Raw genomic sequence first — 16,863 nt, 5'->3', positions numbered from 1 at the left:
ACAGACAAGATCTGCCACAGGCCACGCCTCCAGAGTGCCAAAAGCCCTTACAGCCGAGCGAGCAGGAGTCAGAAACCGAGCGCGCAGAGAGGCTGCCGAGCGCGCACAGAGGCTGCCGCGCGCGCACGTTTTCCTCTGCCGTGTGCTCGTTGACAACGCGCGCACGCAGGTTTGTCACTTGTGCACATCCTTGTGCGCTCACAGACACAGTTTGCTCCCTCTCAGTGCACAAATGACCTCTCGCCATGTATATTTTCGCTCGCGAGTCCCGTTCACACGCGCGCGAGTCCCGTTCACACGCGCGCTGCCATGTATATTTGCGCTCGCGAGTCCCGTTCACACGCGCGCTTTGGACCCAATGCGCGTGCACGGGTTGTGGCACGCTTTAAACGCCATAGAAAACAGCAGGAGCTGGAGCGTCCAACCCCGACAGGCAACTGCAGCTGAAGTGGCAGCAACAGAAGAGGTCATTAAAATATTATATTATATAATGTGTGTGGATCCGGCCCGCGAGATGGTTGTGTAAACTTTATTTTCATACTTTACAATGTAGAGTGAAAATAAACTTATCTTTGTGAGCAAGTTTTCTCTGTAGAGTATAAATAAAACAAAGCTGCGCTCAAGGCTCACACAAGAACTTGAATCACATCCAATGACATGGCGACCGTAGATCAAGGCAGATCAAGGAAGCACAATATCACAGAAGCAGAAGTTGAGGTACCTGTGGGTGAGGTGGAGAAATGAAAGGAAGTACTTTTGCAAAACAAATAAGAGAAAATCCACGGAGAGACGCAGCGTTGCTGAAGCCGTCAATGTTGTAAATTCTTCAGAGAGATCTGTGGCAGATATAAAAAAGATGGTCCAATCAGGATTCGATTCCCAGACTCCCAGGTGAAAGTCACATGTGCTAACCAGTCAGCCAAATGGAGATCTCCCCTATTCAACTAGCCAGGGTGCATGATAAATCGAGTTACAGTAACAGGACACACACTGTCACAGACGCATGACATTCCTTCTCAATCTGTCCCCCTGCTGATATTCTGCATTCCGTATTCTGCGCGTCAGGCTGTGTGTGTGTGTGTGTGTGTGTGTGTGTGTGTGTGTGTGTGTGTGTGTGCGTGTGTGCGTGTGGGGGGGTCTTGTTCTGTGTGAAAACGAAGCAGTACAAGTGATAATGCTGCAGGATTTCATAATTTTATTCTTCTCAGCAGCAGCACTGCAGGTGCTCTCCATGTCCAAAATGTGCGTAAGCCAGGTGCTTAGTCATCTTAAAGTTGTGTACATTCTTCCGCTAAGTTTTCTTTCATAAATCCCAAAGTTTGCTTGTAAAGTTGCTTACACAGTTTTCCGACCCTGTTTGTGAGTAAGCAAGCTTTATAAATGAGGCCCCAGGGCTGGGCAGCCGTTATAGGGGAATACCACACTGTTAAGACCCTCAGTTAGTTAGTTAGTTAGTTAGTTAGTTAGTTAGTTAGTTAGTTAGCTAGTTAGTCTGATAGACATTAAATGGTTATGCAATTACTATAGTTTTGAACTATAATTTATAGTTATATTCTTCACCTAAATAATGGATGAGTTTATTTTTAAATGTTTGCTTAATCCAGCTTTTCTAAGGAGAAATAGGTCAATATTATATTATATTATATTATATTATATTATATTATATTATATTATATTATATTATATCATGTGTGCTTTAACTGCCCTCAAATAAATTCTGTTTCTATTTCTGTGGCTACCTCTAGTGGTCAGAAAGAAGCACTACAGCAGCCGTAAACTGTAGTGAATGTCGTGAAGGACGCTCGGTTTCCCGTCACAAGAGTCCGCTTACGTTTGATGGCGTTTGTTAAACTTAAACAAAGACGGAGGCTCTGAAGATTTGTGCTTTCTTAGTTTTGTGTTCAAATTTGAAAATATTAGGTTTATACCCCAGTCAATGACTCCTGTTGTCATGGAAACAGGTTGGTAGTGTATGTTTTAGCTTCGGTTTTAAACGGAGACAAACATTCCGGTTTTAAACTATTATTACAGCAGTTACGTTGATTTTTGGTTAATATGCGAAGCCGTTAGTTTTAAAATTCGTGTTGTTTTCCCACTTTTAGTGTTTTTAGTTGTTCGAACAAGTTTTAAGGAAAGTATAGAAGCACTTTAATAAAGTGTCTGGTTTTTAAGTGGAGTCTGGTGAACTAAACGTGTTTTCTGTTGTGCCGGATGTTTATGTGGTCCAGATGAACAGGCTCGGAACCGATTCCAGTCCGAACTGGAGTTTGTCCAGTGTCTGGCCAACCCGAACTACCTGAACTGTGAGTGACTGATCCACAGCGAGAGAAGCGGGTTCCTAACGTTCACAGAATGAAACATCTGGTTCTGTTTCAGTTCTGGCTCAGAGGGGTTACCTGAGGGAGAGACCTTTCATCAACTACCTGAAGTACCTGCTCTACTGGAAGGAACCTGAATATGCCAAGTTCCTCAAGTAAGAAGGGTCCGGGATCCACAAGCAGACCAAGCTGGTCGTACTTTTGGCTCATCGGGGAACTCATGTTGTTTTTAAAGAGCAAGTCACCCCTTACAAGAAGCGCACTTCACTCCCACTTCATGTTTGAAAAATGCAACAAATGCTGTTGCCTAGCAGACCGAGAGGGTGGAGCCACTAACAAATACACACACTCACGACATTGTGACATCATAATGTACCAGTTTACATCATAGCATACCTCTTAGCCAATAGCGGTGGCAGATTTAAATTCAAATGCAGTGCAGAGTTTTTACCTGACAACGGCACAACACTGACAGTTTCAGGCAGAAAATTAAAATTTTAACTAAAATACACTAAAGTGCAAAACTATTGACTACACGTGTCTGCAGGACAATTAGACACGCATTTATATAGTTTATCAGAAAAAAAATAGTTGATTTGGGGGTGACTTGCTCTTTAAAGAGCAAGTCACCCCCAAATCAACTATTTTTTTGCTGATAAACTAAATAAACGAGTGTCTAATCGTGCTGCAGACACGTGTCGTCAATAATTTGGCACTTCAGTGCATCTTAGTTAAAATTTAAATATTCTGCCTAAAACTGGCAGTGTTGTGCCGTTGTCAGGTAAAAACTCTGCACTGTATTTGAATTTAAATCTGCAACCGCTATTGGCTAAGAGGTATGCTATGATGTAAACTGGTACATTATGATGTCACAATGCTATCGTGAGCCTGTGTGTGTGTGTATTTGTTAGTGGCTCCGTCCTCTCGGTCTGCCAGGCAACAGCATTTGTTGCATTTTTCAAACATGAAGTGGAAGTGGAGTTATTAGACTCTGGTAGGGGTTGACTTGTTCTTTAAAGTGACGATCAGTCAAACACTGCATCGGTGTTTCTTCTAAGATGTACATGGGGCCACTGGGGTACGTCTCATCATGATGAACCCCCCTTCAAGGACATTGCAGTTGTCCTGGATATTTTTACACGCTTTGTTGTTGTTTAATAAAAGGTGGTTTTCCTGAAAAGTAGGGATGCTCCGATCCAGTGGCGTGATTTTAAAAGGATCGGGAGAAATTAATCAAATTTAACCTTTTAAAACAACAAACGTGACTTTTTTTAATTCATTCTGAGATAAAGAATTTCCAATGGAATACTACCAGTTTAGTTTTAATTTCAACAAGTTCCTCTACATCAATATTCTTTGTTTCGTATGCAAAAACAGCACCTTAACATCACACAACTTACATCAGGCAGAGATTCAGACACCACGCTGCAGCTGTTAGCAAACAGGCTAACGTCTGCAGCATGGTGGTATTTTAAACCGGACAGAAAAGGCAGAGCAACAGCCACGTGTAGTAAGTGCATACTGGGCATTCAACATGCTGGAAGAATGTTTCCATGATTCTCTGCCTTCAAACAAACTACCTTCTCTTTCCCCTTTGGGTGTCAAAATGAATCACCGGTCTCCATTAATTCCCAGTTTGCCACTTACAGTCCCAGTTCACAGTGAACTCGGACAAAAAAGTGGAACCAGCTGACAGAAAGGTACGCTAATATATGAAAAAATAATTGCATACAAACATGTTTCCTGCAGCCCCAAAGCCCAAAGCACAGGTAGGTGTTGTGCGTTAAAAGTTAGCCTATCAGCAGAGGTGCCGCTTACCTTATCCGTTACGGGATTGTGCATCCATCAGTCCAGCTGCATAATGAAGGAGGAAACAACCTTTAAATATATTCACAATGTAAACGCGTTTTTAAATCGGTGTACTTCCCAAACAAATGAAAGTGACAAAGGACAACTTGTAAGTGTTTTTTTATCTTTTTTTATTTTGATGCTTTGCTGAAAACGATCGGATCAGGAGCTAATAAACATGATCGTAACACGATTTCTTAAATGGTGGCTTTACAAGTAAACGCACAACTTAGACAATCAAAAAATGGGTACAGACAGAAGCTTATAACCCCAACCCCCCCACACCATATGAAGCTTAAGCTAAAATTTAAGAGTAGCATACTGATACCATAAGAGTTATACACCAGAATTGAAATTCATGAGCATGTATTCAAATCCACATTCTTGCTTTAAAAATAAAATAACCGTTAACACTTTCTGCAATTTTTCATTGACATGATTCATAGTATTTAATCACATTTAAAGTAAACATACCTTGAACTTGAACATCCCTTCTGAAGTGAATCATGAGTGGACTTTTTAAAACAAACTCATCAGAATTTTTTTTTATCTAATCGATTGATTAATTGAAAGAAGATTTGATAGAATGGTCTAATACAACAATATTCCACAGCTGCAGCCCTGCTGTATGTAACTTCAACAACTTTCTCTTAAAATGTCTAATTTTAACTCTTTTGAATAAATAACATATTCTAAATAAAGATCGGAAGAACCAATAACCGAGAATGTAACTCAGCCGACCCACCTCCCAAGAAATTGACTTATTTTAATTGTTGAGTTCCGATTTTCATTGTTTATTGTTCAAGAGTCTACTCCACATATTGGCAGCATGGAATAAGTAGCTAGCTAACGTAAAAAATAAAGTGAAATAAGTATTTAAAAGTCATCCAGAGGCTAAATTACACTGTATGAATGTGTGAAGCAAAATTAAAACTCAGCTGAAAAAGGGTTTTGGATTTTCATGGCTGTATTTATAAGAAAATCCAGTGTTTTAAAAAGTGTTCGCCAAACAGAAGATGGCTTCTGTTCTGAGCCCGTACCAGCTGATGACAACACGCCAGAAACTCTGCTCAAACACTCCTGTAAACCGTGGCGGATCTCCGGTGTTTCTGTGTTAGCATTATAGCAGACAACAATGTGTCATTCAGATGTAGCGTCTAAAACTCTGCTAGCATCGCCTTCCAGCTCAGCTCTCGCTTCACCACGACAGACCGGTAAAGCGCCCGCATCACTGCAGACACAGCACCAATCCACCTATCAATCTCACCCTGCATTTTTCCCTCACTCATGAACAAGGCCCCGAGGTACTTGAACTCCTCCACTTGGGGCAGGACCTCATCCCTGACCCGGAGATGGCATCCTACCCTTTTCCAACTGAAGACCATGGTCTCGGATTTAGAGGAGTGGATACTCATCCCAGCCGCTTCACACTCTGTGAACCGTTCCAGCTAAACCTGGAGATCACTGTCTAACGGAGCCAACAGGACCACATCATCTGCAAAAAGCAGAGACCTGATCCTTTGGCCACCAAAATTGATCCCATCAATACCTCTGCTGCACCTAGAAATCCTGTCCATAAAGGTTATTAATGGAATCGATGAAAAGGGGAAGCTTGGCAGAGTCCAACTCTCACCAGAAATGAGCTTGACTTACTGCCGGCAATGCAAACCAAGCTTTGACACCGGTCATACATGGACCTATCAGCTCGTATCAAAGGGTCTGGTACCCCATACACCCGGAGGGTCAGGGTACCAGGCCACCTGGGGGACACAGTTAAACGCCTTCTCTAAATCTACAAAACACATGTAGATTGGTTGGGCAAACTCCCACGCACCCTCCAGGATCCCCCTAAGGTTTTAGAGCTGGTCCAGTGTTCCACAGCCAGGACGAGAACCACTTTGTAACTCCTGAATCCGAGGTTCGACAATCCGACGGACCCTCCTCTCCAGAACCCCTGAATGGACCTTACCAAAGAGGCTCAGAAGTGTGATCCCCCTGTAGTTGGAACACACTCTGCAGCTTTTAAAATAGGGGGACCCCCCCACCCCCACCCCACCCCACCCTCACCCCAGTCTGCCAATTCAGTGGAACTTCACCCATTGTCCACGCGATACTGCAGAGCAGCATCAACCAACAGCCCCACAACATCCAGAGCCTTAAGGAACTCTGAACAGATCCCATTCATCCTCTGGGCCTTGCCATTGAGAAGATTTTTGACCATCTCAGTGACCTCAGATGGGGAGTCCAACCCAAAGTCCCCATACTCTGCTTCCTCACTGGAAGACGTGCCGGTGGGATTGAGGAGGTCTTTGAAGTACTCCGCCCACTGATTCACAACATCCTGAGTTGAGGTCAGCAGCACACCGTCCCTACTATAAACCGTATTAGTAGCATACTGCTTTCCCCTCCTGAGACACCGGATGGTGGACCGGAATCTCCTCAAAGCCATGTGGAAGTCTTGCTCCATGGTCTCACCAAACTCCTCCCATTCCCACGTTTTTGTCTTCGGGACCACCCGAGGATGTGATCTGCTGACCTCAGTGAGCACTTTGGAATATGGGGGTGATCAGCTCAGAGAGATTAACAGGTGCTAAGTAATTTAAAGCCTTGTGCAAAAAGGTCAGAATATTAAATTGTACCCGGAACGCTACCGGAAGCCAATGGAGATGTTCCAAGACTGGAGTAATATGGCTACGTCTGTTTGGTTTCGTGAGGAATCTAGCAGCAGCATTCTGGACTATCTGTAGACGATTTAGAGCTGAGCTAGGAGCTCCAATAAGGAAGGCATTCGCGTAGTCAAGACGAGAGGTTATAGAAGCTTGTAAACCCGATTCCAAATGCCGTTGCTTTAAAATTGGTCTAAGACGACGTAGCTGATGAAAGCAAGACCTTACAGCTGAATTTATCTGAGGAACCATCGATAGGTCATCATCTAATTTTACTTCAAGACTTGTCAGACACAGTTTGGGGTTAAAAATTAGGTCGAAGTCAGACTGAGAGCCAGAGTGATTTCTAGGGTTGAACCCGATGGACTCTGATTTAAACTTGTTTAGTTTGTGGTAATTGGCAGCTAGCCAACCCTTTACGTCCTTCAGGCATGCAGTGATACAAGAGTCCGCATTGCTCTTATCTAGTGCGATAATTAATAATTATTATTGTAAACATAATGATGGTGTATTTATGTACATGCCAGTGTACCCGTGTTTTTGTTTTGCCCACGTTTTAAAATGTGACTTTACCTTTCCAAGGGAACAACACAATAAGAACATGGTTGCAAAGCAGATTGTAGTTGTTTAATATTTTAATTAATTACATTGTTTTGTGATGTCATTTGAGTCCATATGTCTAACTCCACCCCCTCCACCTTGCCTCAGGTATCCTCACTGCCTCCACATGCTAGAGCTGCTGCAGTATGAACATTTCAGGAAGGAGCTGGTTAACGCTCAGTGTGCCAAGTTCATCGATGAGCAGCAGCTTCTGCACTGGCAGCATTACTCCCGTAAACGGACGCGGCTGCAGCAGGCGCTCGCCGAGCAGCAACAGCCTCCTCAACAACCGCCTCTACACGGGAACACCACTGCCAAGTGATGAAGAGATCCTGCTTCCTGCTGTAAATAAACTCTTCCACTGAGGTGTTTCTCCTCAGGAGTTACATTCAGGACTAAAGCAAAAATCCAAACGTATCAAAAATTTAGATGGTCCACGTTTGTTCTGACTAATTCACAGAAGCAGTATATATTTATTTCTGTCTGGTGACATTACAGCTCTTGTTTTTAAATAAATCATTTAAAATAAGTTTGTTTTATATTTTTAAAGTAAATAAATACTTCACTGGAAATATCAGCTGCAGTTATTGATTCCAGTAAGGTGGAATTGGCCTCACTGCAAAAGAAGTTAACAGCTGGATGTACAGAATAATCTGATAAGACAAGCTACCTACCCCAGTGTGTGTGTGTGTGTGTGTGTGTGTGTGTGTGTGTGTGTGTGTGTGTGTGTGTGTGTGTGTGTGTGTATGTATATATTTATATAATACACTGAACAAAAATATGAATGCATCTCTTTTGTTTTTGCTCCCATTTTTAATGATCTGAACTCAAGCATCTGAAAATGTGTCTACATACACCAAACACCCATGACTCTCAGATGTTGTTCTGAAATGTGTACATGTGTGTTAGTGAGCACTTCTCCCTTACCAAGATCATCCATCCCACCTCACAGGTGTGGCATATCAAGGGGCTGATGACAGCATGAATAATGTACAGGTGTGCCTTAGACTGCCCACAATAAAAGGACACCCTGACATGTGCACAGCTATTCGTTATGGGGGTGGTAAGGCAGAAAACCAGTCAGTATCTGGTGTGGCCACCATTTGCCTCACGCAGAACAACACATCTGTCACATAGAGTTGATTGTGAGGGTCGCCTCGTATAAGTATCTAAGTATGTGGATGGATGAACGGTTGACATGGAGGGTTCATGTGATAAATCTAGTGAACAAGTGCACTAAGGTGCTGCATGTCATGCGGTGTTTGGCTGGGCCGGACTGGGGAGCCGATAGGTCCATGCTGCTGATGGTTTACAGGGGTGTGGTGTGCTCAATCCTGGATTATGGATGCTTTGTGTATGGCTCTGCAGCCCCCTCGACCTTGCGGAGGCTGGATATGGTGCAGGCAGCAGCAGTTAGTAGCGGGGCCTTTTGTACAACCTCTGTGCCGGCACTTCAGGTGGAGGTGGGAGAGATGCCCCTGGAGTATCGTCGGGTCAAGCTGGGGCTACAATACCTTATAAGGGTGCTGCGTATGGGGGATGAGGCTGTGGCGCTGGGTTTGCTGGAGGAGCAGTGGGAGTTAGGTGGCGGGAAAGGGCAGGGAGGCTTTTTGGAAAGGCTCAGGGGACGTGGGTAGATTGGATCTCCTGGGCTGGCCAGTGGTTTCACATTTGGTCAGGTTGGATGTTCCGCACTGGCAGCCACCCAACCCAGGGGTGGATATGAGACTCTCAGGGCAGGGCAGGGGGAGAGGTCAGGCGGAGGAGGTAGTGGAGTACTTGAAGACTGGATGGTCCTTGTGTGTGCCGTTATACACGGATGGCTCAAGGCACCCTGAGAGTGGCAGGGCTACGGTGGGATTTGTGATTCCTAGCTTGGGGCACGTGTTTGGTAGCTGGCTACATGACCACGGTTCAGTCACAGCGGAAGTGGTGGCTATACTGTGCGCCTTAAGGTGGGTAGGGGAACATGGGCCAATGATGGCGGTCGTGTGCTCCGACTCGGCGGCAGCGTTGAGAGCGCTGGCAGGTATGAGATTGGGCTCTAGGCCAAATCTGCTAGTCTCCATACGCCGGTTGCTCTGTGAACTGCAGAAACAGGGCAGTGTTGTGGGGTTCATTTGGGTTCTGGGACATTGTGGACAGGGATGTGGCCTGTTCCTGGTGGGCAAACACCCAGATGGGAGATGTGTTTGTGGGAAACCGGAAACGGTCTCCTATGTATTGCTGAGCTGCTGCAGGTACGAGGATGAGTGGCGAGTCCTGTTTGGGATGTTGGGGCAGTGTGGGATGGAAGTGTTCAGTGTCCAGACGTTGTTGGAGGCTCGGGATAAACAACGTATGAAGCTGTTGACTTGCGCACAGTGGGAGCGTATGACAGGATATAGCAGGTAGGCGTAGCTGTAGCGTGTGACGTTGCGAAGGCAGCAATATGCCTATAAGGCATCTAAGCTGCTGGATTCCCACAAAGAAGAAGAAGAAGGTTAATTGTGGCTTGTGGAACGTTGGCCCACTCCTCTTCAATAGCTGTGTGAAGTTGCTGAATATTGGCAGGAACTGGAACACGCTGTCGTATGTGCTGATCCAGAGCATCCCAAACATGCTCAATGGGTGACATGTCTGGTGATGATGCTGGCCATGCAAGAGCTGGGATGTTTTCAGCTTCCAGGAATCATGTCCAGATCCTTGTAATGTGGAGCCATGCGTTATCATGCTGCAACATGAGGTGATGGTCGTGGATGAACGGCACAACAATGGGCCTCAGGATCTCATCACGGTACCTCTGTGACGAGATCCTGTCAGCCAAAGGCTGACTAGTTAGCACGCATGACTCTCACCCGGTAATATGGGGATCAAATCCCGCCCTGGGCCGTGTTTCTCCATTTGCCACAAAGTATTAAATAAATTATGTATGAAAGAAAAGGTTACAGGCCAACTTTATCATAAAAGTATAAATAGTTCTTATTTTCTGAAAGAAGTAAACTCGTTACTTTAGGCTAAAGGCCATTTTTATTACACAAAGGTAACGTTAAATAAAGGAGCTCTGTTCAGATAGTAATGTTATTACTGTAATTAAACTGTGCTGCAGAACGTTACAGTTCACACTGTCATAACAATGCATGTTCAAGAAAAGTTTTATGGAGAAATAAGTTTCATGTAAAGCTTCACCAGCAATTAAATAATTTATGCTGCTTTAATAGAATTCTGACATTTCTAACTGTTAATAAAAAGGTACACATGTAACGTGTAATATGTAGCGTGATTTAAAGGCTTGTTTTGAATCTACAGTTGCATTTATACACTCATCCTTTAGAGGGCGCTGTCTCGAAAACAATACAAGCTTCGAGTCTGCAGAAATGGAGAGATGGACGCAGCAGGGAGAGCGGCTATAAAACGGTGTTCTGGCCTGTTCTGACTGGTGTCGTTAGGCCGATGTTGTAACGGAATATGTCCTGCCGGTAGAAACCTCTTTGCTTAGCGTTTTTTATTCCGTTACGCAGCTGGACGGCGGGAGGACAAACGGCCGGTCATGAATTCGGTAAACTAAGTTTTATGGAGTTTAACTGAGTCGTTCATTCATGTAGGCCGGGGTCAAAGTTCATTTGTTGTTCATGAGACCATAGATATGTATATAAACATATGTACATATATATATGTACATACATGTGTGTGTTTATATACATATCAGACTAGCAGCCGCAGAGTTCCGTTCACCTTTGAGCATGCGCAGTGTAACCGTGTTAAACAATTAGTTCGTGAACTTTTATACAAAGTGCATCGTCATTTGTCACGCGTTAAATTACCGGCTGTTGTTTTCCGGTGTTAAAGTCCAACCCGGGCTTGGTCACGTGTCGAACCTGGACCCGGTTCTGATAAACATTGATGATTAAACCAAACAGGTCAGGGTCTAAAGTTTGTGACGTCACGTTCAGGGGTTTTGTGTAGTTTTGTTTTTGCTACTTTCTGCCATTTTCTCCCGTGTGTGTGTGTGTGTGGGGGGGGGGGGCTGTGTGTGTCAGTGACAGGAGAAAAGGGGGTGTGGCTGTGTGTGTATGTGGTGCGGGGGCAGCAGTAGCTCAACAGGTTGAGCGATTGTTCAGTAATCAGAAGGTTGAAGGTTCCATCCCGGCTCCGGATAGAGAATTCTGCTGTCTAGTGCTTGGGCTAGACACTTAACCCGCTCCTGTGGGTCATGCTCTTACTTTTTCATTTATTCAGGAAGGTTGACACTAAAAACCTGATTTTCAAGAGAGCTCTTATTGCGACAGGATTAGGTTTTCTGCTTCTTCGTTGCAGGACTTGACCTCTAATGGGAGTTTTAACCTGCAGGTGAGTGCAGCGTGCCCCCCCTCTGACCGGGGCCAGACCTGCAGGAAGCTGCGGCGTGTGGCGGTGGTCGGCGCTGGAGCGTCTGGACTCTGTGCTGCACGACACATCCTGTCCCGCCCCAGCAGCTTCGCCCACCCGGTGGTGTTTGAGCTCACTGACCACATCGGAGGGACCTGGTGTTACGAAGAGCATGTTGGAACGCTCCCCAATGGGCGTCCTGTGCTCAGCAGCATGTACAGGGACCTGAGGTAGGCCCACCTGGCTGTGATGATGGTCGAGGCTCTGCCGCACCCTCACCTATCACACCTGTAACTATTTACAGTCTTGTCCGACTTCTCAGTGGACTCTTCATTTCCCAATAGAACCAACCTGCCCAAGGAGGTTATGATGTTTCCTGACTTCCCCTTTGAGCCCCAGCTGAGCAGCTTTCTGCCACACCAGGAGGTTCAGCAGTACCTTCAGAGATACTGTGAGAACTTTAAAATCCATCCTCACATACGGGTGAGTGACCTGTTGGTCCAGGTCCTAGATTTGACTGTACCTGCATAGCTTCTAATCACTCCTTTGGTTCAGTTCAACACCATGGTGGAAATGGTGAAGCCTGTCATCGTGACAACAGACAGTGGGGAGGAGAACACCACATGGGATGTGACCTCATCATGTTTGTCAGGTTGTCAGAAGACGGAGACGTTTGACTCGGTGTTGATCTGCTCTGGGTGAGGTGACTCCGCCTCCTGCAACCGCACGGAAGCGCTGCAGACAAGACATGAACCTGTTGGATGTTTCTTCTCTTGTAGGCATCACTCTGACCCCCACATCCCACACATCCCTGGGATACAGAACTTTAAAGGTTTGGTTTCATCGGATGTAGCTACACACAGATATGTGTGTAATGTGTGTACTTCATTTGTAATGTGTGTACTTCGTGTGTAATTGGTATATTTACCTTCTTGTACCTGTGTGTAGAAATGATCCTAAACATCATAGCAGCTCTGACCATGTGGAGGAACAGCATCTAGTGGTAGAATGGGGGAACCACAACACTGAAGGTCTCAGGCCCAATCCCAGAACTCACACTTCCACCCTCGTGCCCTTCAATTGCGCGATCCCGACCAGAGGTGTGAGTGTGTAGGGTGTCTTGATTCTCAAATGCGAAAATTGATCACGCCCCTTTTGCACCCTTGATCCACACTTTACCCAGCTTGGGTGAAGGGGTCGTCGTCGTCTTCCTCCGCTTAGCCGGCATCCCAACTAAGGAGCTCCAGACCGTCCTCTCCCCGGCCACCTCCACCAGCTCCTCCGGCAGGACCCCAAGGCGTTCCCGGACCAGATTGGAGATGTAACCTCTCCAACGTGTCCTGGGTCGACCCGGGGGCCTCCTGCCGGCAGGACATGCCCGAAACACCTCCCCGGGGAGGCGTCCTGACCAGATGCCCAAACCACCTCAACTGACTCCTTTCGATCCGGAGGAGCAGCGGTTCTACTCCGAGTCCCTCCCGAATGTCAGAGCTCCTCACCCTATCTCTAAGGCTGAGCCCGACCACCCTACGGAGGAAACTCATTTCGGCCGCTTGTATCCGCGATCTCGTTCTTTCGGTCATTACCCAAAGCTCATGACCCTAGGTGAGAATTGGGACGTAGATCGACCGGTAAATCGAGAGCCACGACAGATCGGCTCAGCGTCCGCATCACTGCAGACCCTGAACCAATCCACCTGTCGATCTCCCGATCCCTCCTACCCTCACTCGTGAACAAGACCCCGAGATACTTAAACTCCTCCACTTGAGGTAGGACTTCTCTCCCGACCCGGAGTTGGCAAGCCACCCTTTTCCGGTCCAGAACCATGGTCTCAGATTAGGAGGTGCTGATTCTCATCCCAGCCGCTTCACACTCGGCCGCAAACCTACCCAGCAAGAGCTGAAGGTCAGAGCTGGATGAAGCTAGGAGGACCACATCATCCGCAAAAAGCAGAGACGAGATTCTCCTGCCACCAAACTCGACACACTCCACACCACGGCTGCGTCTAGAAATTCTGTCCATAAAAGTGATGAACAGAACCGGTGACAACGGGCAGCCCTGGAGGAGTCCAACCCTCACCGGGAACAGGTCCGACTTACTACCGGCTATGCGGACCAAACTCACGCTCCTCTGGTAAAGGGACTGAATGGCCCTTAACAGAAAGCCACCCACCCCATACTCCTGGAGCGTCCCCCACAGGGTGCCCCTGGGGACACGGTCATAAGCCTTCTCCAAATCCACAAAACACATGTGGATTGGTTGGGCAAACTCCCATGCCCCCTCCATCACCCTAGCATGGGTATAGAGCTGGTCCACAGTTCCACGGCCAGGACGAAAACCACATTGCTCCTCCTCAATCTGAGAAGGGTATTGGGTGAAGGATATTACCCACAATCCATTGCTGCAGGAGAAAAGGCACAACTTCCTTTTCTGAAAATATGTATTTTCTAATGAAACTAGTTAATTTTAGTACCGAGGATATCGGGCTTCACTGGTCCACCGCGGTCAAAGATCTGCGAGTCCACCGTTGTTGACTCGGCTACCGGTGCTGTGTCAACATGGAGCTGGGAGCCGAGTTGATTCAAAAGAGAAGCAGCGTCAACTAAAAGAGCCGCAGTGTTTCTGTGGTCTTCCTCAGGGATCCACAAGTGACTACAGCTTGGCTTCGGAGCGGTCCGTGAGTCCTGGCTGCCCCGGGAAACGGGAACAGCCAGCCTCCTGCTCTAGCAACTTTTCCCAGGCGACGTAAAGCACAGAAATATAATTTTACGTACTGATAAAAAGAAACAGGAACTGCTTGGATGGTCTGTTAGTGCAGTCAGTAACCACAGCTACCCCTCTGTGTCCAACTAATCCCATGATTAACATCCAAACACACACACACACACACACACACACACACACACACACACACACACAACTACAGTTCAGAGAGTTGAAATGGCCGAATATCTGTTAACGTGAGGCCGAGACTTTTCTTCTGAGCTAGCGCTGAAGTCACGTGACTCTGATGCTCATTAATTATTCAGATTTTTAAGCATTAAATTCCACTTAAACAGAAGAGTTACAAAAACATTCACCCCCCTCAGAGTTGTCATGGATGTAAACTAGATCTATTAAACCTAGAATGGGTGTTTGCACCAGCCTGTAAACATGTTTGCTTCTGCTGTGAAATTTGTATTTTTAACATGCCAGCCCCTAGTGGAAGAGGGTGGAACTGCAATTTTAGCTTGGCTTCAAAATCTGCAGACCATAATAGCCCCTTGGAACAGACTCATGTTGCCAAGGTGACCAAACTGACAGCTCTGCACTCAAACATTTCCAAACAAGAACAAAACTAAGTTCAAACAGAGCATCATTCATCTCCTTAAACATAAACTGTAAACAACAACCCACTGCTCCCCTGTCCCAACTGCGTTTATAACCTCTGCCATACGTTTGGCTCTCTTTATGGGGGGTTAGGGTTGGGGGGGGGGGGGTAGTAATGCCACTCATGAGCTGAGGACGTGGCGTGACCAAATATGGTTAATTGTGGGTGTTTCTGTATGTAAATGACTGAGCGGACACGAGCACCTGGGTATGCACGGGTGGGATGTATCATTGCTCTGAACCCACTCAGGTCCCTCTGTTTCCAGGTCAGGTTCTTCATAGTCACTCATACCGGTTTGCGGAGCCGTTCTCTGGCCAGACTGTGGTGATTCTGGGAGCCAAGTCTTCAGGACTGGACATTTCCATTGAACTGGCGAAGGCCGGCGCCAAGGTAACAGTCGGCTTCAAAATCCAGCTTTAGATCAGAACCGTGACAGGAAAGGGTCTTCAGTGCCTCTTACTGTCTGATCACATGAAGGTCCAAACCAAACTGAAAACCTTTTTGCCCCCAGGTGACCCTGAGTCACGGTTACCCCCCACTTACCTTTCCTCTTCCTCCTGGGATCCAACAGTCCGGTTCAGTGGTGGCGGTAGACAATGCCGGCTGTCTCCGCCTCCAGGTGGGCTTCATTTTCACAAATCAGTACAAACCCAAACCAGTTTTGTCTGGAAACCACACCACTGTAGCAACACATGTTTGGTGTGTACCCAGGACGGCTCGGTGTGCAAGGCTGACGTCCTGATGTTCTGCACCGGCTACAACTTCCACTACCCCTTCCTGGATGCAGCTCAGCTGGGTTTGGAGATCCAGGATCACATGGTGTCTCCTCTGTACCGCTTCATGCTTCCTCCCGCATTCCCGTCACTCTTCTTCATCGGGATCTGTAAAATCATCTGCCCCTTCCCCAACTTCAACTGTCAGGTCAGCCGAGTTGTGTGTGTGTGTGTGTGTGTGTGTGTTGGGAGGTTGTACACGCTTTCATGTGTGCTTCAGGTCCAGTTTGCTCTGGCTGTGTTGGATGGTTCGGTTCCCCTGCCATCGCGTGAGCAGATGGAGAAGGAGGTCCAGCAGGAGCAGCAGGAGAAACTGGAGAAGGGGGTCCAGTGGCGCCACCTGCTGAAACTAGACCAGGGTCAGTGGGAGTACTGCGACACGCTGGCTCAGTTGGCAGGCTTCCCGCCGCTGCAACCAGTCGTTCGCAGCTTGTACGAGGAGGTGTGGCGTCAGAGACAGAATCACCCAGTGAACTACCGGAGGAACAACTACCAGCTCGTCAGCGCCACCCGGTGGGAGCTGATCCACTCCCCAGAACCTGAGCGACCCAATGTCTGAAAAAGGAAGTCCTGCTGATCCATGCGTCTTAAATTCGGCTCTTCTCCAGGAAGTGACCCGAGGAACCAGTGTTTGAGTCTCAACATCACGATCAAGCTCCTGGTTCTACGGAGTTTTTTGGACAGTTCTGCTCACCAGTAATAATTCCTACTGACGGATTGGCTCCTCGCTCTGGAACCTGCTGCCGGTGTCTGACTCTGTTCTTCCTCACTCTCACGACGGGTTGGTTTGGAATGTAATTTCTGCCCGTTTTGGTCATCCTGTTGGTTCTGGTGATTCTACAGATTGAAACACTTTCAGGTTCAGGAGAAAAGCTTTATTGATCACGTGTGAAACTAATAAAAACATTCAAATGAAGGTGTTTGTCAAACTTTCTTCTTAA

General features: G+C 46.7%; 2 protein-coding genes across 4 annotated transcripts; both read left to right on the top strand.

The window, feature by feature from the left end:
* The first annotated feature begins 1,786 nt into the window (after nt 1-1,786).
* Nucleotides 1,787-7,961, top strand: med31 (mediator complex subunit 31). The gene is made up of 4 exons (XM_015961972.3): nt 1,787-1,961; nt 2,229-2,303; nt 2,377-2,473; nt 7,541-7,961. The coding sequence occupies exons 1-4, from the start codon at nt 1,937-1,939 to the stop codon at nt 7,752-7,754; spliced, it is 411 nt and encodes a 136-aa protein (XP_015817458.1). The 5' UTR covers nt 1,787-1,936; the 3' UTR covers nt 7,755-7,961.
* Nucleotides 7,962-10,763: 2,802 nt separating this feature from the next.
* Nucleotides 10,764-16,838, top strand: LOC107387161 (uncharacterized). 3 transcript variants are annotated; one of them, XM_015961970.3, is made up of 9 exons: nt 10,764-10,970; nt 11,762-12,009; nt 12,124-12,262; nt 12,335-12,477; nt 12,559-12,611; nt 15,415-15,539; nt 15,661-15,768; nt 15,861-16,070; nt 16,143-16,838. In XM_015961970.3, the coding sequence occupies exons 1-9, from the start codon at nt 10,962-10,964 to the stop codon at nt 16,479-16,481; spliced, it is 1,374 nt and encodes a 457-aa protein (XP_015817456.3). In that variant the 5' UTR covers nt 10,764-10,961; the 3' UTR covers nt 16,482-16,838. The 3 variants fall into 3 exon arrangements, with proteins under 3 accessions (XP_015817456.3, XP_015817455.3, XP_054586958.2); XM_015961969.3 differs by having other exon boundaries at nt 10,786-10,970; nt 11,729-12,009; XM_054730983.2 differs by lacking the exon at nt 10,764-10,970 and adding an exon at nt 11,510-11,617.
* The last annotated feature ends 25 nt before the right edge of the window (nt 16,839-16,863 follow it).

The sequence above is a fragment of the Nothobranchius furzeri genome, chromosome 10 (assembly GCF_043380555.1).
Source record: "Nothobranchius furzeri strain GRZ-AD chromosome 10, NfurGRZ-RIMD1, whole genome shotgun sequence".
Classification (NCBI taxonomy): Eukaryota; Metazoa; Chordata; class Actinopteri; order Cyprinodontiformes; family Nothobranchiidae; genus Nothobranchius; species Nothobranchius furzeri.
This window is presented reverse-complemented; position numbering and strand designations above follow the sequence as displayed.

Bases quoted from the DNA above. Each gene is read 5' to 3' on its own strand.
- med31 (XM_015961972.3), top strand. From the start codon at position 1,937: ATGACTCCTGTTGTCATGGAAACAG. The intron at 2,304-2,376 runs GTGAGTGACTGA...GTTCTGTTTCAG, and splicing joins CAACCCGAACTACCTGAACT to TTCTGGCTCAGAGGGGTTAC. The intron at 2,474-7,540 runs GTAAGAAGGGTC...ACCTTGCCTCAG, and splicing joins GAATATGCCAAGTTCCTCAA to GTATCCTCACTGCCTCCACA.
- LOC107387161 (XM_015961969.3), top strand. The intron at 12,010-12,123 runs GTAGGCCCACCT...ATTTCCCAATAG, and splicing joins AGCATGTACAGGGACCTGAG to AACCAACCTGCCCAAGGAGG. The intron at 12,263-12,334 runs GTGAGTGACCTG...CCTTTGGTTCAG, and splicing joins AAATCCATCCTCACATACGG to TTCAACACCATGGTGGAAAT.